Genomic DNA, 21070 nt, shown 5'->3' with positions numbered 1-21070 from the left:
ACAGTTTTGTTGGAGCAGTGAAGATGGGAGGATGGTGATGGGGTTGAAGGATAACTTGTAGTAGCATTAATGAGAATTATGTTTGTAAATGCACCTTGCATCTATAAGGGAGAAATAAGACATAAAACCTTATCTCTCTTCCCACGGTCTATTACTAATTATTTAAAGCTCTGAAACAATAAGTATCTGAATAGCAAAATGAAATATTTGCAGTGCATAGTAGTTGTACGTTCAAGTGCTTTTGTCATTCCAAGACCACAGAATTATAATTTCTATTCATTGTTGTGGAAACTGGCTACCAGGCTTAGTGCAACTTGGGTATGAGAGAGTTTTTCTTCACTGCAACGTTAACTTGATTTATAATTCAAGAGCAGCTCTTGGCTCAAATCCCGTCTACATGCAACAAACCTTACCTGTGTGTGGAAGTGATATGAACTGCTCAGAGTCCCAGGCTTCTACTTGAGTTAGCACAAGTCCTTAGCTGCTAGCTAACCAGCTCTATGGGGTAACCCAATGCAGCTCAAATGCTAATTTGTAGCAGGACTGCTCTTGTTGGATCTATGCCAACTGGAGTTAATTTAGTTATGGAAAAACAGAGTTGACTCTTCCATGAAAATACTTGTCAGTTGGTGGCAAAGATGAGAATGATAACCCAGAACTCTTGAATCCCTGTCCCACCTGCTCTATGGCAGACTTCTCATGTATAATCACTTGTAATCATTACTTAATTTACCAAAATCAAGAAATTACTACCTAACAAAATTCAGTTGGCACATTACATTCACTTACTATGTTTGCTTAAATGAAACATTCTACATTCAAGGTTATCTGGAATACATACTGTCCTTTCTCATCATGGGATTTTTTTTTCTCTTTTTTTGTTTTTGCCTATTTCTAGGGTAGAAATCTAGCTACAGGAGAGCTTGGCTTCTTTCCAAGTGATGCGGTAAAACCTAGCCCATGTGTAAGTAAAAGTGTCTAATTCTGTTTGTCATTGTAATTGTTTCCTCAAGAACATTCATAAGAAAGTTGCCTGGCTTATTCCAGGGTTTTATTAATCTTGCCTTGCGGGAATCATATTTCTAGTTTCTGTGTGTTTGCATGGTATGTTCAATATTGTTTAAAATATAACATTCTAATGCTTTTGGTTATTGGATTGAAATTGTAAGTATTAAAAAAAAGTGCTCCAGAGACAGATTTAACTTTTGGGAATTTAATAAATTAAATTGTCTAAAGAGTTTTCACATAAATACACACAGATTATGGAACAAATACACTGTGTGTGAAAGTTGTTTCTTTTTTTAACAATGAGGTGAGAATGCTGTGGTTCTAATCTATTCCCCAGTCACTTCTGGTTACAGAGAGAGATTAAGTTATAAACAGTAAGTTTAGAAAACCTGTAAAAGTAAAAAGGAGTAAAAAAAAACTCCCAAAACCCCTTTCCCTTAATCCAGACCAAGAATTCAAAACCAAAATTCAATCCAAATGCCTTCTTCATGGATTTCCTGTAGACTCTGACTTGCTTTTTTATACATTACAAAGCTATCATCAAATTGTTAAAAACTACAGCAGAAAAATAACAATAAGAGAGATTACTTTATAATATTTACTCACAATGTTTTTGGTCATAAGTGAGGTTTTTCTTATTGTATTGTGCAATAACCTATAACAGGTCACTCCTTATCTTATTCCAGTGAAATTCATAGAGTTAATTGGCATAAAACTAGAATTATGCAATGACAAATTGCCCTGCTCATTTTGCTGCAACACTGCTTTAATTTGTTTCACCATTAAATACAACTTCACTAATAAATCTACTTTGAATACAACATTTAAGATATTGTCATTTTGGTATAGTAACTGACTTGAGACAGCTTTTAATAGACACCTTTTGATATACCATGATAAACCTGTAAGGCTCAGGTCATTCCTTAGCTCCAACAAACAATCTTTATGTTACTCATAAATGATATATATGTTTTATAATAGATCTTGAGACATCTTTTACAATTCAAAATCTCAGAAAACAGTTTGCAAGGGCCAAGCATTTTTTAAATGTTAAGGTCAGTTAAATTGAGTGACAACACAGCTCCCTAATAAAGATAGGATTCTGCTGACTTAGGGCCTTGTTACACATTATACTGTGAGCTGCTTAAATGTTGATTGGTGTTACTGCCAGCTTGAGTTTGGAGCAGTTGCCTGTTCAGGCCAAAGGGGCCTGGATGACTGAAAGGTAAGAATCCCCCACTTCTCATTCAATGCTCCCCCCTGACCTTCTGCCCCTGCAGCTGCTCCTTGCTTCCCGCCCCCTCCCCCCCATGGTTGTCCACGCTGTGTCCTGCAGCAGGAAAGGGTTAACCTGCCTTTTGGAAGTACTAAAGCACGGTGCAGTATGAGTGGTTATTGTATGGTATGCATGGTGCATGATTTCGCTGCTACATCGCTGTAGTGGCGCACTATGCCGGGGAGCACACTACAGTGACATAGCTGGCGCTCATATGTAGACCCATGGGATCACTACGTCGCTATAGCGTGCCCTATGGCAATGTAGCACATTGCTATGTTACCGTAGGGTGCCGTGTAGATGCACGCTTTGTGTATAAAAGCTGTTGTAGTTGTGTGGTACATGATCAGTGATATATGGTGCTATGGCAGGTGCTTCATCAGTTTGGCAATAAATTCCATAAACATAGTCCCACTATAAATACTGTAGCAATTTTTTAAAGGCAAAACTAGCTCATTTGCAGGGGGCATCACAATAGTTTTCAAGTGGGAGGCTTGTACAGTTAAAAACAAAAATAAACAAAAAAATTCACTCTACTGTTAAGGCTGATACGGCAGTGTGAATATTACTGTCTATTGACATAGCTTTCTGCTAAATTTAGATAGATACTATTAAATAGAGGATTGAAAATAACATGATTTTACAGTATGAATAAATATTATTCATGAAATGTTAGCATCTGGAGGCATGATCTGACCAGAAAGATAAATTGATGCTTCACCACTGTTAACCTGGAAGGGTAAAATATAAACATCTTATTATGACAAATGATGCAGTTAAAGATACTGAAACATCGATCAGATTTTCAACATGCTATAAGTTTTACTATTATTATTAAGTATAACAATCTTTACAACCAGCCAATATAAAAATGCCTAGAAACAGCATAAAATACATATATCAAAAGACTTTAGGACTGACTATTGAATGAAAAACTGCTGAACTCCAGAATATTTATATTCCACTCTCCTCTTAGCTATACCTATAAACACTTTTTTCTTTTTGCAATATGTAGTGTATGTCAGCAGACATTTTCTATGCGATCTGAATAATATTAGGTTCTTACTGGCTTTCCTTTAGTTTTCTTGCTGTTGTTGATATCTTTGGATGTATAGTACAATTTCTAGTATAGTATTTGATATTTTGCTCTTACTAGCAATGGGCAGGTTTTATTGTAGAACTCAACACATTCAGGATTATTGAAAAGGATAAATGTTTGTCATTGTTCTAACCATATACAATCAACACGATCTGCTATAATGAATAGACCACGTCAGGTTTGAATTTTCAGTTCCATCCAAATATAGGATTACATGCCATCTTGACAAGAGGATGTTTGCTCTTCTAACTGTTCACATACCGCAACAGACTTACCAACTGGATGCAGCTGTGTCCAGTGTGGTTGAGGACTGCTGCCTGTTTAGTCTATGGTTGAATGGGTGGTGAATCTTTGAATCTGATTTGGCCAAATCAAATCGGGACAGTGACTCGAATCACCAAATGAAATCGCTGTCCCTCTCAATCAGCCAAATCCAATACTTGCTGCTTTGCACAGGTCTATTCCCCATCATGCTCGGCCTTTCGGGGTCTGGCCATGCTGCCCTCTCAGCACAGCTTCCCTGGAGGTGAGGGCTCACTCTAGCTCCCCCCAGCTTCTGGCCTGAACCACTGCAGGCATGTGTCTGCACTTTTGGAATCAAAAGTCAATGTCTGTTCACTTGCCAATCAGTTCAATCTATGCAGGTTAGACTAACTTGCAGAGATTGAACCAATTCAGGCTTAGGCTTTTTAAATGTAGCCTTTATGTACTCCAGTCTGCTTTCCTCCTTTTAGTCTTAAAATTATATTATGACACAAGATTACCAGTAATTCTTAATCTTTCTGTATTTCATGGATCCTGTTCCATCGTTTTGGTTAAATCTGCATTCCCTTCTCTTTTTTTCCATCTTCAAGACACTGTGTAGCTTAATGATTGCTTTTAACATCACCCTAGGTGGGAGATTTATTATTATGCAAGGGAATAGGTTGAATAGAGGCCTTTAAACTATTGACTTGTACTAGTGTCTCCTCTATGCTTTGGAGACATTACATTTTTTGTCATAATACAGTACACAATTATAGGCTCAGATACATTCAGGTAAGAGTAATAGGTTGGTTATGTGTCAAAATGTTAGGCAAGAAAAATTAATGAGGGGTCATTCTATGATATGATAAGGGCAGTAAAGAAAGCTTAATTTATGACCATGAACCCACCTGTTTGGATGGCAGTGGTTGAAAATAAGTTGTTCCAGTGCAGGTTTGGCGGTTCAAATTAGCCAAATGCTCACTGAGCCAAAGAGCCCCAGGAGTTTTGATGTCTTGAGAGCCAAGAAACTTAAACAGAAATTTTTGTGTGAAACAAGGAAACATGACAGCCTAATGCCTAATTTTTCCCCTCTAGCAAGCTTTAGCAAGCAAAAGCTGAGAATAGATGCACAGATGCAGCGCAGATCAGCAAGCAGTTGGAATTGATATAATGTGCAGAATAAGCATTTTGTGTAGCTCTAGTGTTGTCTTTTTACACAACCCAACAGCCTTAGAATAAGTTAGTAAAATTGTAATAGTTCTTTCTTTTTCTTCTCTTTGGATAATACTTTTTGGATAATTTGGGTTCAGCTGAATTTTGCATGCTCAAAGACTTTTTCAGGAATTTTTAGGTTTGGGTATGGTTTTTTTAGGTTAGGTTTAGGTCCATTGTGGCAGGCTGCAAATAAAAATACTTCTATATATATCTCCTCTCAACTCAGACAGTCCATTTGTTTCTGACATAAAGGCTTGTTTTAACTGTTGTTTCTAAACTCCTTCCCCTTCATTTTTTTTTCTTTAAATTTGCGTGCCAGCACTTCAGCAACACTACTGGAGTACACAGCAATTGCACTGATACCTGATCTGCTAAAATCTTTCATCCTACTTGACCTTTGCTACTTACACTGCAGACTCAAGCATGTGCAGATTGCTGCTAACTACCTTTCCACAAACTTGAAGTAGTTTGATCAAATCAGCTCCATCCATTTCAGGATCAAGTTCAAACTTGCCTACTGAGACCTTGCTTCAGCAAAAGACTTATGCACATCTTTTAGCTCATGAATCAATAGAACTATGCATGAATTTAAATGTAGGCACATGTTGAAATTTGTAGCTGAATTGGGGTAGGAGTCATGAAGATTTTATAGATCATAAATCAAAGCAAATGCTACTATAACTTTTTCTATTAAATATCAGAAAATAGTTCTTTGGGTTCATTAAAAAGTAATGTGAAATAAAGCTTGGTTTCCTATATAAGGCTAATTGTTGCTTGTAGTGGTAACCCCCCCCAAAAACCCAACTAAACAAACAAACAAAAAACCCCACAGTTACCGTATTGTGGGATTTGGAGACACTCAATGCCCATTAAATATTTTGTATTAAAATAATAGCTCTATTTTGAAGTATTTCCGATAGGAGTGTGGGATAGCCATAGGGGAATGCTGACATTATGGGATCCCATCTATAATAATGAGAGAGAGAGAGAGAAAGAGAGAATCAATCTTCATCCTAATTATGTTTGATTGCAGTTTGTATTTTAAATTATGTAAAAATTAAAACAGTTGATCTTCAGTATACACACTGATTTAAATCCAAGTATAAATTTAAAGCTTATTAGAATCAAGTCATAAAAGTACATCAGAAATCTGTTTATTCCTGTTAACTATCTCAAGAGATCATACAACATGCCTCATAGCTGACAGCCTTTTCAAGGCAATCTAATTCAAAACACAGTTAGTGAGTTAACTGCATTATTGTACACTTAGCTACAAATTTTAATGATGCTTTTCAACAATGTGTATCATTAGACAAGTATTTTATAGATTGAGTGAATGTATTGCAAAAATAGATTTCAGTTCATTTGAAAAATTGTCCAGGGTTTGTAGCATTTGTCAGTCAGATTTAAAAAAAAAAAACAAAATCAGCAACAACAAAAATGTATTTTTAAATATTATTTTCCAAGCAATATAGAATATTCTCGCTCTGTGAATTAGTTCAGTAGAAATGGTGAATGAATTAATTCAGTAGACCCAATTGACTGATCTGACTCTTCTCCATTTTTCTAGTTTGTAAATGGGGTATTTGGAATTTCAGTTAATGCCTCCTAAATATGTGTCAGTTAAGGAAAGAAAAAGCATTCTTTAATTTCATTCTGTGATTTCTTTTCACATTCTAGGTGCCGAAACCAGTTGACTACTCTTGCCAACTATGGTGAGTTCTGGATTAGCTTCACAACAATTGTCTTGAAATAAACAGTCATAGAAAAGGTGCGTACAGTTGTTTGCCACACCTGACCTATGTTCATGAAGCTTACTTTAAGCCTCATGAACACAGACTGGTAGTGGCACATGCATCTGTTTGCTGTTCCTGGGAGCCATGTGGGGAAATGGTGTAAGTAAATTGGGGTTGGAGGAGGGGTTAGTGGGTTGGGGAGGGGGAGGAGGTGGGGTTGGCAGAATTGCGGGAGGTTGGTGGGCCCACAAGGGAGGTTGCCTGGTCAGGGGTGGGGGAAGGTTGGGGAGCTAAAAATAGGCCAACCAGAGTTGGCAGGGGCATGGGACTGGTGCAGACCCAGGGTTGCAGTAAGTGCCTGGGATTTTCCAGCCCTGGGGCTGCAGTGCAAACTTGTATAGGCATTCGCGAGATCAGGTTAACCTAAACTTGATCTAAGTTAGTGTACCTCCTCAGGGGAATTAATTTAGATTGGGTGTGCCATTTGTTGGTGATTTAAGCCGTCTTCACGTCTATACAATTGGGCATTTAGATCAACCCAACCCTGGCTAGGTCAATCCAAATGTGACACCTGTATGTACCTAAAAGCAACAGTGTTTTATAGCTATCTACTCGTAATTTATATTGTTTCGTCCATTCTAGGATTCTGTTTAGTGGCTGGGGAAAAAAAAACAAATATGCACCGTCTAAAAGCATTTTTCATGTAATGTGCTTAATGATTTTGACATTTTGGTTACAAGTCTGTGTCTACGTAGTCCAAGTCTGAGAGGTTTCTGAAGTGGTATAATAAAAGATCAGTACAACACAGAGCGTGCAAGTTGATTTTACATGAGATGATAGAAATTAACAGAGGGAAATATGTTTTGTTTTGTGGAAAATTTTGCAGTTCCCTCGAACAAAATTTTAGCAATCAGTAGTGATGGAAATGAACAAATATATCAACTCACTGCCAGTGTACAGCTTACATGGGGCATGGTACAGTGTGAAATTTTTGCATGGGAGCTAATTTCACCTTAAAATAAAATAAGGGACTGATTCTGCTCTCAAACTAATTTATCACTTTCATGTAGTTACTCCTGATTTATACAAGTTTTATAGCAAATGGGATGAGACCCCCTGATCCAAATAACACCCCCATTTGTATCTAATTGAATAAAATACATTTCTAGTATTCATTCTTCAATGTTATAATTGAGACTATATCCAATTAAAGACAATTTTTTCCTAAAGGTTTGTAATTTTAAGTTGAAAAGTGTGTTTTAGATTGAACATTGCCTAAACTCTCAACCTAAGATGTTTTTGCAACAAATTTGAAGACGCATCAGAGATTTTCTACTCTTAAATAAGTTTGATCTCTTATGATATTTAAATATCTTTATTATTAGTAATAATAATAATAATGTGACTAGTATGAAAAATATATACCAGTAAAGTAAAAGGTTACTATACTATAGTCATGAGAGATTTTATAATTGCTATAACATGTTGCCATTTTAGAAATATCTTTTACAAGGTACTGTTCTCTGCAATTATCTACTTCAAAAAAATAAAGCCTGGCAATTACATCATGTTAATAAATTAACCAGTGCACATTATTCTCTAAGTTAAACTTTTAAATTATTGTAAACGAGTGGTGCTGAACCTTTTTGGCCCATGGACTTGATGGGCTGTGCCTGATCCCTCTGTGGGCCAGATCCTGCCGGGTCCCTAGCTGGCTGCACAAAAGGAGAGAGGGGGCAGCCTGGCCCAGTTCAGCCATGTAGTGGAAGGGGATGTGGCCTGGCTCTATCTGGCTGTGCAAGTGTCATGGCCCAGGTCCACCCAGCCCTACCACATGGGTTTTGGGGTTTTGGCAATGAGGGGTGGTAGTATTAACTGCCACTGCTCCCCTGCCGCCAAATTTCTCAATCCGTGGTGAGTCTTGTGGGCCAGATTCCAAGGCTCCACAGGCCGCATTCAGCCTGCAGGATTGAGGTTGAGCTCCTCTGCTGTAAACAGCCAGCTGCAGGCAACCCATTCTGGAGCCCCACTTGAGCTGGTTGTGTTGAGCAGGGCAAAGCATCCATGCAGACCAGAGTGCAGGGACAGTGACATAATTATTTCTCTTGGGTTTTGGTCTGACTTATCAGACCTAGGTTGAAATAGACTTTTTATATAACTTCCTGGAGTTTAACCTGTCCATTATATTTGCCATAAATTTCAACCTGCAAAGAAAATAGGTTAACTATGAATGAAAGGAAAAGGTTTAGGCAGGCAAAGTTCTTTGAGCAGATGTGATACCTTTTATTAGCTGGTCTAATAAAAGGTATCACATCTACTCAAAGAACCTTGCCTGCCTATGTCCTTAGACCAACACAGATTCAACCAAAAACCCAGGAAAAAGTTTATTTGTTTACAAAATTCATGTATTAATAATTCAGAGGGTGTTATTACATATGTCTGTCAGGAAAGCACTTTTGTATGTGCTTAAGTGCTGTTGCCATCTCCAGTCATTATGTATATGAATGAATTTGCACAAGTGCTTCCTTCCATAAGGATGTGCTTAAATGCTTTCTTGAATAGGGACCATGGTTTTCTGTACCAGGAGGTGGCAGATGCTGTTGCATATTTTCTGGGCATGCTGAATTTTCACAATCCCAACATGCGTTTCATTTACCAGTAGTATTTTGGTGCAACCTTTAATCACAATCTTGTGTACAATATTGGAACTGTAAATTGCACGTTTAATACACCCATGGCACGTATTTGAAGAGGAGCTAATATGTATTTGTTTTTTTCTGGCACAGGTTTGCAGGAGCCATGGAAAGATTGCAAGCGGAGACTGAGCTCACCAACAGGGTAAATAGCACTTACCTGGTGCGGCATAGAACCAAAGAATCAGGAGAATATGCGATTAGCATTAAGTAAGTGGGATGAGCATTTTTACAGAAATAGCTTTTCTGTTGCCATTGATGCTGAAATGTTTGCAATCAGTAAAGAACATCGTACATCTCATTGCAGCTTGTGTAGTCATATGTATTTTTTTGGTTTTAGGAAATTTGCTCTCTCTCTCCCTTGTTCCCTAGCCTTTTTATGAATTTTTCATTAGCCAGTCATTGGTTTAAAAAAAGAAAAGAAATAGCTATGGGAGTAGAGATTCCCAGAACTTGGGATTCACCCTCCTAGAGAAATAACATAGAGTAGGCTGTAGTGTCATGCTTCCATTGCTTGCTTCCCTTGGATCTTGTTGGCTATGTAGTGGATCCCAGCATGAAAAAATGGGTAGAGGAGGGTTCCACCTAGCTTAGTGATCATGTCAGTCAACTGGGAAGAGGGCGACATGGGTTTAAACCACCATAGGGGGAGGCCGTAGAACCTAGGACTTAGGCAAGTGCTGTTACTGCTAAGCTGTTGGGTGTAAAAGGTGAGCAACATCACCATCTCCTTTGGCATTGAGTAACATCAAACAGTTACTAAGTTTGCTTTGACTTTGCCTCAGGGGGATTTGGGCAAAATTCAGGTTGGTTCCTAGTATGTATTTGGGTATAAACAAGCATTGCCAAATGAAGTGGATTCGCCATTTCAGGATACGTCCTTCCACAGCAAATTTGCTTTGTTGGGCAAAACTCATATCTCCCATTGTCCCGCACTGGCCCAGTCCTGTGGGACAATGGGTCATAGGTTTGCTATTTAGAGTGATGCACCTGAGAGATTCCCTGGGGCATGTCTCTGTAAGAGGGGAAAGTCAAGGTTCCTCTCATAATGAGGTGACCTGGAGATTGTCCAGAGTGCATCTTGGTAAGAAGAGAAAGCTGGGTAGGCACTCCCAGGGCTGGAGGGGCCTGATCCTGCATGGGTATTCCAGGGCATGCAGGATTGCACCCCTCAAGTCCCAGGCAGCTCTGGGACCACACCCTCCCACCATAAACCTAACAGATGTCTACCACAGTAAAGCAACACGAATTGATGCCACCTATATTGCAGCCACAAATTCGGGGCATTTGTGGCTCGGCAAGGGGTCTTTCCTTGCGTTTGCTTGGCCTTTATGTTGCCATAAAATAGATGAGAGTGGGCGGACCTAAGTGGCTGATCTAGATCGCTTCTGAGCATATCCAGTACCCAAGTCTACACATATAACACACTTTTCAAGCTAAAATGAATGACCTAATCAGACCTAATAAATTATTCAGTTTGAATCTGGGTGTCTAAGCAGTTTTGTGGAGTCAATTTGAATCTTTCCTCGTGACTGATATGCCTAAATTTCATGCAAATCCTGCTTTGGTTTAATAACGGTCATTTAGGACCTGGTGTTTAGGCCTTGGAGAAACTAAAATATACCCTATACTTTATATATTTTTTGTTATTCTGATTTTAATTATCCTGGGGTAGATAGGAGGTGTCTATTACTGTACCTTGCCAGTATGTGGCAAAGGAGCCTCTGGAGGTCATCTAGTCCAATCCCCTGCTTGAAGCAGGTTTGTCCCTATCTAAAACCATCCCATTCAAGCCTTTGTCTAACCTGTTCCTAACTCCACACAATCAACTTTCTCCCTCAACTACAAGGCACCAAAAGCAATCTAAGTTGCCACAGGTAGAGCAGGGGGACAAGGACTTGTCAGTATCCCACTGCTGCAGGAGTCGTTAAAATGCATTTGAGTGGCTATCCTGGGATGGAAATGGACAGACAAAACCTTAACTGGTGTCAATTACAGTGGTGTATCTTTATCTTCGATTTTTTTCCCCCCCACATACATGGCTGTACTGGATTGGATGAAATTACCCCAGGTTTAGGATTATCATCTGTCCAGTTTAGGGTATTCATTTTAAACCAATGAAAAAGTTTTTAGTTTGACCGGGGCCTTACGTATAAAACATTTCAGGAATGTATGGGTAAACGAGTCTTATCAGCGGAAATTATTATGAGGGTCTTGTTTGTTTCCATATTGATTCTCAATATGAACTTGAAAGCAAGCAATATACAGGATCTCCTCATTAGAACCTACTGGTAGTTGGGATTTTTCTGAATTCAGATTGCATCTTCAGCTATGCCCTAATAAATATATTTGGTTAATTAGATGTCAACTTTGTATTGGCATGAATATACATTTTGTCTTAAGAATTTATTCATGTAGTGTTATTGGGGCATGCCCTTAGGTAGTTATTGATCTCCACTGATTAAAAACACATTTATATTCATAAGTTATTCATTGCCCACAGGTACAATAATGAAGTGAAACACATCAAGATTTTAACAAGAGATGGCCTTTTTCACATTACAGAACATAGGAAATTTAAAAATTTAATGGTAAGCATTGATTAGGTTTTTTCCCCCCCCCCCTCAAAATGCAACTCCCATGTAAATACTCCCATTGAATTATGTGCTGGTTCATCAGCTTTGAAGAAATACCCTTCCAGCCCCTAACATCTATGAATCTAGGCTGAAAGACTGGCAGAATAATGTCCATCATTCCCACTTAGGATGTTTTTATATATTTGTAAGGCAAAGATTTTTTAGGGTGGTGTCTTCTATTGAGCCAACTGCATAGTTGAAGCATGAATGTCTTGCATTCAAAAGCTTGTCTGACTCTATCTCAACTGTGTCTCTCACAATTCCTGGACCATCATAGCTGCAACATCACTCTAACCCATTTGTATATTTGTGGTGTTCAACCTTTGTAACAATGGTGTATGCTTAAAATTATATTTGGGGCCAAACTGTGCCTTATGCAATGGTATGCAAGGAAGGATACTGCAAGAATCCTGAAAAGGGACCAATAACTAATGACATCTCTGAATTCTTTAGGACTGGACACTACCCCTGTAAGCTAGGTACAAACAATCAGGGAGGTTAGAGAAAGATTTGATCACATTAAAAATGGCCACCCAATCTAACTTGGTTTGCCCAAGTACACTAGATAGGTGGATTTAAGTGCAAACTGTACAGACATTCAGGACAGTTAGATCAGTCTAAAAGTGGCCAACCTGATCTAAGTTAACTCTACCTCTGAGGTAGTCTAACTCAGATTGGGTTGGGAATTTTTAGGCTGATCTAACTGTCCTGATCTTCTGTACAGTTCCCAGTGCAGCCCCAGGGCTGGGAAAGCCCAGCTGCTGGCCCCAGCCCCAGGGCTACTCAGCTCTGATTGCAACCCTCTCTCCTCCCTGAATGTCTGTACATGCCTGTAGTGTCCCTTTTCATACTAATGTAAGTAACATTCCATACCAATACCACATCTCTCCATATCTGTTGGGGGATATAACAGTGGCTATGCTCTGCCTATGGCTTCTGGAAGAGATTTTTATGTACCATTCCTACATGTTGGCCAGTGCCTGTCAGGTACAATCTAATGTTTAGGGTGTGTCTACCTTAATAGGGTGGTTTTTTTCTCTTGTTTTGCTACAACTTGTCCTGCTCATATACTGAGAGTACTAGACTCAAAAGGGCCTCCAGGTAGTTGCTGGCATTTTCAGTTGCGTGTTGTCTAACCTTGTTCAGATCAGATGTACAAGATATGGTATGTAAAATGCTGGCTGTGCTGCATCAGCAACAGCACTCTGTGCTGACAAACAGTAGAGGTTTTATCTGAAGATTTTCCTTCCTCAGCTTTATAGCTAACAGTGTGTCTCTCTCCACAGCACAAGGACCATGTATGGAAAATGAATTTGTGTTTGGACTGCAGACATGCTTAAAAAATCCTTACCCATTAGGGTGATTATTAACCAGCTTAAATAGAGCAGTTCCAAAACTGCTTTAAACCTGTGCTAGGGAACAAAATGTCATGGACAGATGGTACACATGCACATAGACCACCCCATCACGTTCAGACTCTGCACCAAGCATAGCTCAGTGAGGCCCTAGTGTTGGGCCAAAGCCCTGAGGTTTTGATGTGTTACTGACTTTAAAAGTTTAATCAAAATAACCTCATCATCTTCCATTTAAATTCTGACCCCTACTTTGGAGGTTTCTCAATAAAAGTCCACGTTTTGATTAGGTAGTACAACAATCATAAATGTAAAGTGACTGAATGCAGGACCTCCATGCATTTGTGAAATGTCATCACATAAGCATTTTCTGGGGCATTGTTAAAAGAAGTTGGTTCAATATATTATACTTGGAGCAATAAATTGGATTGCACTTAGACTGCAAATTTCCTGAATGATCTGAAATGATGAATAAAAATGCAAGACTTCAAAATAAGTGAGAGCCACACATTGTAAAACAAGGAAGTCTTAACATTTGCTTTAAATGTAGATTCTGACAAAGAAGGGTCCTGCTCTAAAGCAAGAATATTTCATGCACGACAGGGAATTGAACAAAGACCTATGCTTAATGTGGATCTTACTTTAAGGACATGTATATTAGGAGCAGAAATAGATTCCTTGCAAAGGTGCCTCCAAGAGAGTTTCACAAACTGGTGTGTGTTCTCACTTGACGGCTAGAATCCAATTATGTTTTATTTATGTAAGAGAAATGTACTCAGATATCTCAGCTCTGATTTCAACAGGCTTCTACACAACCTCACAAATGTGTGAGGGAGGTGGTCACGAGATCCACAAATGTAACATTGGGAACTGATGAAAGCATGTAAGGGCTTTCAGCATCTTGGCAAGGCATGTCAACTGAAGTTATATCCTGCAAAATTTCCATTGATGGCTTTATAGTATCATTGACATGAACCTCAAAAGAAAGCATTAAGATCAGAGATAAATACAGGATCACAAATCTGAAAGCTAAAATAAAGAGCTTGTATCAGAAGGGACAGATGAGGACGAAAGAAATCTCTGCTGGAAAGGCCAGTTCAGTAGCTGTTCTTCTTTGGTAACATTTAATATGAAAAGAGTTACTTGATGACCTAACCTTAGCATAGTACAAAGTCTACCATATGCAGTGTTGGTACAGACTGGTAGATCAAGATGGGTGCCATTAGCATGCAGTATAGAACAGTGACATTGCTGTGGAGGCGAGGTACAACAACAGAGGTGAGGCAGAGCAAGTAAATCTATTACAAAGCAGTCATGGAAGGGTAAAGCAGGTATCTGCAACGAAATAATATCTTCCTTAGGATGTGTTCTCACAACATGCTTCATTAAATATGTTTTTAAGATTATGTTTAACATGGGGAGAATGAAGCGAATAACATATCAGGATGAAGTGATGTAAGGCATAAATGTTGCAGTTGACTTTAGTGGAGTCTGGTTTGCATCAACTGCGAGTCAGCTGTTCACCAGTTTTAAGCTTGCCACTGTAAATGTTTTAACCCAGATCATCATTTAATCATTGTAGTGTAGCATCTGTATTATGAGCACAAGCTAAGGTTTTAAAGGTGATTGATATCCCATGCTCCCTAACTTAATGAGTACAATCAACCCTGGCTAAATCAAACAGTTTAAATTCCTATCAACTTTTTCTTTTACCAGATTATACATTTGTTTTATACAAGTGTTCTGTTTCTGAAAGCTGCCTACAAGTCAGCTTCTGTTGCTTGTCTCTATGATGATTTGGATCTGGATACTTACTGATTATTTGCCAGAGATGTGCCTTGCTGAAACTGCAGCATGCCTTCTTAGCTAATATAAGGTCATGGAAGCCCAAATATTTATTTTATTTCTAGTTTTTTCTGTTTACTTGTAGTGCTTGGAGATCAGTGATTATAAACTAGTAAAAGAAGGTGTAGATTTGATTTTTGCTTTAGATACTGCTTTGGAACCACCTATTGAGATGCACAGTATTGCACGACATGGACTAAAATTCTCCCAAATTCAGTTCAGGAGATTAACATTAAGATTGTTTTAAAAACTTGTAACACTTAATGGACTTTGTTGAGCTGATTTCATTGGAATTACATTGATTTTCATGAACTGCTTCAGTTTTTTGAGGATAGTCTGATTATGTCGGGCCTGTTTTTAAATCAGAAGAAAACTATTTATGCTTTTTCCTTGCTTAAATTGAGGCTTGGCCTGGCTGGTGTTTTTTTGGAAACTTAAACATGGCTGAACTTAAAGGATTATTGAATGAATTGTTGATGAGAGTTAAACGTTTACAGTAAATTGATTTGCTTTTCACTTTGGTTTTAAAGAGTGAAACACTATGATTGACAAAACAGAATAATTAAATGAAATGTGTTTGGCTAGCTTTTTCTGCTTGGCTTCTGCTCTTATTCCTTAGTTTGTCTAGAAGCTCTGTATTTATCTTGTGGAAACTAGTCTGTTAATCCAATCCATAGATTGGCTAATTCAAATTTAGCAGTCATTTACTGGATTAATAAGAGCCCAGGTACTTTTTAGGACATTCTATAAGTTTGTAGGAACAGCTCAGACACTCAATGTTTAGCACAAGGACTGAAGTCACTACTTAAGTATCAGGCTTCTATATGCTATTTTGGCAAATCATTTATAAAAGACAAAAATTCTCAGTGGATGTGTGTACTTTTCCCTCACTCCTTGTGTCATCTGATGCAGTACACCAATTTTAATGGCACCACTTTGAAAACTTGACATGTTTCATATATCTGATGCAGAAGTAACTATTGACTAGAAAACTCATACTCTTATCTGGTGTCTGTATGTGTTTAGAAATAACTATGTGGATAAACATTTTTGCAGGAAAAAACTAGGAAAATATAGATATGTACAAAGTATAACTAACAGCTGACATCTCTGTCCACCTTGGAAAGGAGAATATGTATTCAGCAACTTGGCTTTAAGGACTAAATAATTCTCTAACACTGAGAATAGGTGTTTTGTCATTTTTATATGTGCCATATACTTTTGGGCAAACATGTAATAATACAAGTACCTTATGCTAAATAGCAGACAGAGCATTAAGTGCATCTATGCAGGCAGACAATACGTTAGGCTACATGGTTTTATTGTAAATTTAGTAGTATATTATATATAATATAGTAAGCTCACATGTAGTAAAATTGTTGTAGGCCATGTACTGGAATTTTGGAGAAAACGTAAATTAAATTTTCAGTAATAACTTTATTTTCTCCTTTCTAAAAGGAACTTGTAGAATACTACAAGCACCACTCTCTTAAAGAAGGTTTCCGAAGTTTGGATACTACTCTTCAGTTTCCATACAAGGAATTGGAAAATTCAGCAGGACCAAGGAGTAACAGAGCAAGTAGCAACAGTGAGTGTTACAATTTTATGTACTGTTTGGCATCATTTAAATACTAAAAGCGTACTGATATTTAAAACATCTTCATTTTGCTTTTTTGACATATAACCAATTAATATGGTGATGCATTTAGCTATGATTTTTTCTGAAGCTAAGCAGAACCAGGTCTGCCAGCAAGTTTATGAACATGCCTAGCGAGACTTCTCTGCTGCCAAACTTAAAATCAGATTGGTGTTCAAGAATCTATTACAAATGCTAGTGAGAAATTTAATTTGCAGTCTGCCTAATTTTTGCAGACATTTGAATTGGTTGTACTGTTTTTCTGCTTTGTGCATTAATAAGCAGTTGTGTCCATTTCTAATCTGGGCTTGGAAATTAAATGGATCAGTCATGTAATGTGACTGCATACTGTAAACTAGGTTTTCAGTAATGGCGCATCTTTCCAATAATAAATCATTTGTTGAGTCATCTTGTTTTTATAGTTGAATATGTAAGACCATGTAATACTTTTTAAAAGTTTTAAAAATACATATCATTCAATCACCTGTTTCAAATATATTTGGGGGTATATAACATAACAGTGGGGATTTACAATATTGTACTATCCCTCTTTCTAATATTCAACATTTTCTAGCGTAAATGGAATGCTGTGAAACTACTGTCACTAAATGCATAGTAGTCCAGTGTTGCATGAAAAGAATTGCTACATATCATGTAAAATGTTTTTTTCTTATAAAGTTGGATTAGATTTTCCAGCATTGCACGCAATGCCCATGCCTTTGCACTGCAACAGAAAGTAAAAGGAAAATAACAATGAATGGTGGTTTTAACAATATGAAGTGTGCTATGAATGAGGAAACAGTTCTGACCTAGTTTCTTGTGATAATGATTTGGCCACCCCATCGTCATAATTTACTATATATCTTAGATTTTGACCTGTTCAGACCTTTAGTCCAAGAACACATCTGTGTAATTTAGGAGGCTTTCTCCTTCCTTATACAGAAGCATAGGAGCATTTAGTATAGATCATTTTAAGAAACTATCCCTCTTTGTATCAGTTTTCCCTATTTGGTCTTCTAATATCATCTCATTTCCTCTTGTTTCCTTTCCCTACTTCCCAGGCCTTCAATTTTTTTTCTCCTATGATATCTTGTTTCCCATGTTTTCTTAGTAATTACTTCCACCTTGTCTTTCTTTTTCCTTACCCTCTCCTTCCTTTTCCACCATCCCTCCCTGCAATCTCTTTCTCTTCTTCCCTTTCATCCCTGCCCTGCCTGGAGGTCCTGAAGAATCTTTCCTGTCTCTGCTGGATCATAGTTTAGCTGATTTGACATAAGAACAAACAATAATTACTTTTTTTTTCCCTCTCTTAGACCAGCTGATAGAAGGTATCCATACCAGCTGGAAAAGTAGTGATTTGCAGCAGCATTGGGCAAACCACTGCCAGTGCTTGTAGGATGTAAGATTTTACATAGACCTATTCCACAACCTTAATTCTACCCAAATTAAACAATTTCCTGTGACAGAAATTCAAGGGAAATCCATGGAAGGGTAGGAGAAATAAATGTAGTGCGCTCTCACCTTTTGTAAGGAAGTTGACAAGCCTATATTTGTGCTACCATGGAATTCAGACATTTTTGCTACATTTGCCAATGGGGATTGACAAATTTTCTCTTTAGGCCAAACTTGAAAAGTCATTTCGTTTTAGAGTTCCAATGTAAAAAACCTAATAGATTTACCCAACACTGTTAACAGAGCCCAGATACTTTGACTTAGGGTGACACTTTGATTAATGAATTTGACAGTTTTCTTTTGAAGTGTCATCATGTCCCTGTGAGGTGTGTGGGATTCTTTTTTTTTTCAGAAAAGTATCCTTGATTTGCAAACCATCTGTAAATCATGCTGCTTAGTTTTTACAGCTGTCCTGTTAGTTTTCACCAAGCTGGCATAAGAATAGTCTCAAATCTAGGTTGTGTGAACCCTGAAGTATCTGAATTTCATTGCAGTTTGAGAATCAGACCTTATGTTTTGTTAGGAGGGGCTGGAACAAACCAAGAGATTTGCTGGAGTTTGACTCCCTTCAATCACCCTACAAAGGCAGTTGCTCCTTGACCTCTTCCCATTCTCATCTGAAGGCAGAAAGGCTAGCTGTGGAGAGGGAGCCTCTCTAGCAAGCCAAGAAGAATGAAGTTTCCAAGGGATGGGGATAACCCCATCCCATCTGCATCAGACTTCACAAGCACGGGTTTAGTTGGTGTCATTATTTTGTCAAGCTTCCAACAGAAGGGATTTTAAGGTCCTTGGTACATGTTGGGCCTAAATAGAGAGAATGTTTCTGATACAGGATGGTTTCAAACTACTGGAAACTTTGACAAAACTGTACCACCTACAGGTGCTGAAATCCAAAAGGCAACTTCAAGATGACTTAATTTCCTAAGATAATACAAAAAAGGTTTACCTTCATTCATTTATATATATTCGTTTATATATATGTAGGTGTATAATATGGTTTTATTTATTTACCTTGTGTAGGGTGAAGTATTAATCGGCTCCTTGGTTTCCCAGTAATTTATATGACTTCCAATACTTTTTTTTTATGTTACTACTTAGGCAAAGGGTGATTTAAAAGCTGAACTACTTCAGTCACAGTCTTCTTAACAGTAAATTGTCATTAGAACCTAATCTTTTTTGTGGCTACAATTAATTTGGCTTTCTGCATAATTCAGAACATTTTGCAGTGGTTTTGTTTAATCCCACATCTCCCCAGAATTATGTCCTCTTTTTAGATATTTATTGCACTGCTTGAGAGGTTGTGCCAACAGCCGTGGAATATGTCAGGATTCCTAGGTTTTCACACTGATTTTATTTTAAAAAGTAAGTCTACTAAGATGAGTTTTGATGCCAGGGCTTGTTCTTGGGGTTTAGTTTTTAGTTCTAGACTTCTGGTTTTGTGAACACACAGGATTGTACCTAGAAAAATAAGCACACATCTTCAACCCTCCCCTCGCCCCCCAGCCCAAAATAGAAAACTATCCAGAAACACATGGTAGCACAGTCATGTGACTAACACCCTGATTAACGTGAGTAAATGTCAGCCAAAATAAATGACAGTTTGAGGCCTGTCTAGAATGGGGTCTATGAAGTAATTTGAATGTGAACAGAGTTGTTTTGGCTGCATTTAGGAAGTAATTAAGACTAAGTGATATTGTCAGGTGTTTTCCTAAATAAATATTTAGGCTAGCGCACAAAGCTGACCCCGGGGTACCTAACTGTTAAAAGGAATTATGTTAATATAGTAAAAAGAAAAAAAAACCCCTCTGTTCTTAAAGATTTGCGCTGAAAGTACTGCTTGGTGACTAGAACAAAGACAGCCTCTTGTCACTAGCATCCTAGCACTATTAAATAGCAAAACTCCTTTTTGTTTTAGGCGGAGGCACGATTTTCTTGTTAGAATCAAACCCTCAGTCAGATCTGAAGTAAAATTATTTTAAAGAAGACGGCATATTGTAAGAACAGGAAAGAGCTGTGTAGTCTAATATGTGGTGCCTATTCTTTCTCATCGTCTCATCATCCTTTTTGTTCCATAGCTTTCTTTCCTGCTATAGCAACGTGTTTTTCTTTCTCTTGGAACTTGTACTCGCGCTCTTTTAAAGTCACCTTTCTCGTTTGCATAACCATCAGTCCATAAACACTGTCCTTGATGCAGCTGTTCACATATGGGTGATCTTTGCATGGCTAGACCTTTGTTTTTTTCATTCGCTGCATGTAAAAGCTCAAGTCCATAGTCCTGCAAATAAACGTCTGAAAGCAAAGAGTAAACCTGTGGGCAGTACAGCTCTACACTACCCTCAATATACATCCGGGCCTTAATGGTGCAGTTTTGTTAAAAAGGCAAAATGCTCCTCCATTTTCTCTTTAAATCCCATGAGAACATCAGCACTACCAGCAGGTGTGTGCTGGGAAATAACCACCAAGTGCTAACTCAGCATTTCCAGATAGCATTGCAACATCATAGAGTATATTGTGGCAACGTGCATAAAATCCAAACTACTCTGAAATGTTTCTTTTATAAATAGTTAAATCATATTTGGAGATCTCTGTTTGCTGTTACTATTATTTCTTCACTGCTTCTCAAAAAAAGAGTGAGGAAACATGAGAACATATGGGTCGAGTGGGTTAGATTTCTGGGTTAGGTAAGCTCAGTACATTTATCTTTACTTTTTTCCATTAAAAAAATATGGCCATAGGCCACCATAGATTTGTTAGAGATCTAATAAGAATTTGTTTAAGGCTTTGATTGTCTAGGGGTAGTATTACATTTTTTTCAACAAACAAGGGGCTAGAATGAAGTTATGGCTCTACAGATTAAACAGATGACCCAGCCAAAT

At 37.9% G+C, this 21070-nt stretch overlaps 1 protein-coding gene across 1 annotated transcript in view; it reads left to right on the top strand.

Annotated features, from left to right (window-relative positions):
• VAV3 (vav guanine nucleotide exchange factor 3) overlaps positions 1–21070 on the top strand; it is a 220281-nt gene that overhangs the window by 190415 nt on the left and 8796 nt on the right. Inside the window, exons 20-24 of the mRNA XM_019530656.1 lie at positions 899–964; positions 6525–6559; positions 9367–9483; positions 11777–11864; positions 16565–16694. Coding sequence (XP_019386201.1) covers positions 899–964; positions 6525–6559; positions 9367–9483; positions 11777–11864; positions 16565–16694 — 436 coding nt within the window. The remainder of the gene's footprint in view (positions 1–898; positions 965–6524; positions 6560–9366; positions 9484–11776; positions 11865–16564; positions 16695–21070) is intronic.

This window comes from Crocodylus porosus, unplaced genomic scaffold (genome assembly GCF_001723895.1).
Source record: "Crocodylus porosus isolate Cpor-Errol unplaced genomic scaffold, CroPor_comp1, whole genome shotgun sequence".
Lineage (NCBI taxonomy): Eukaryota > Metazoa > Chordata > Crocodylia > Crocodylidae > Crocodylus > Crocodylus porosus.
The sequence above is the reverse complement of the archived record's forward strand: the minus strand, read 5'-3'. Positions and strand labels throughout refer to the sequence as shown.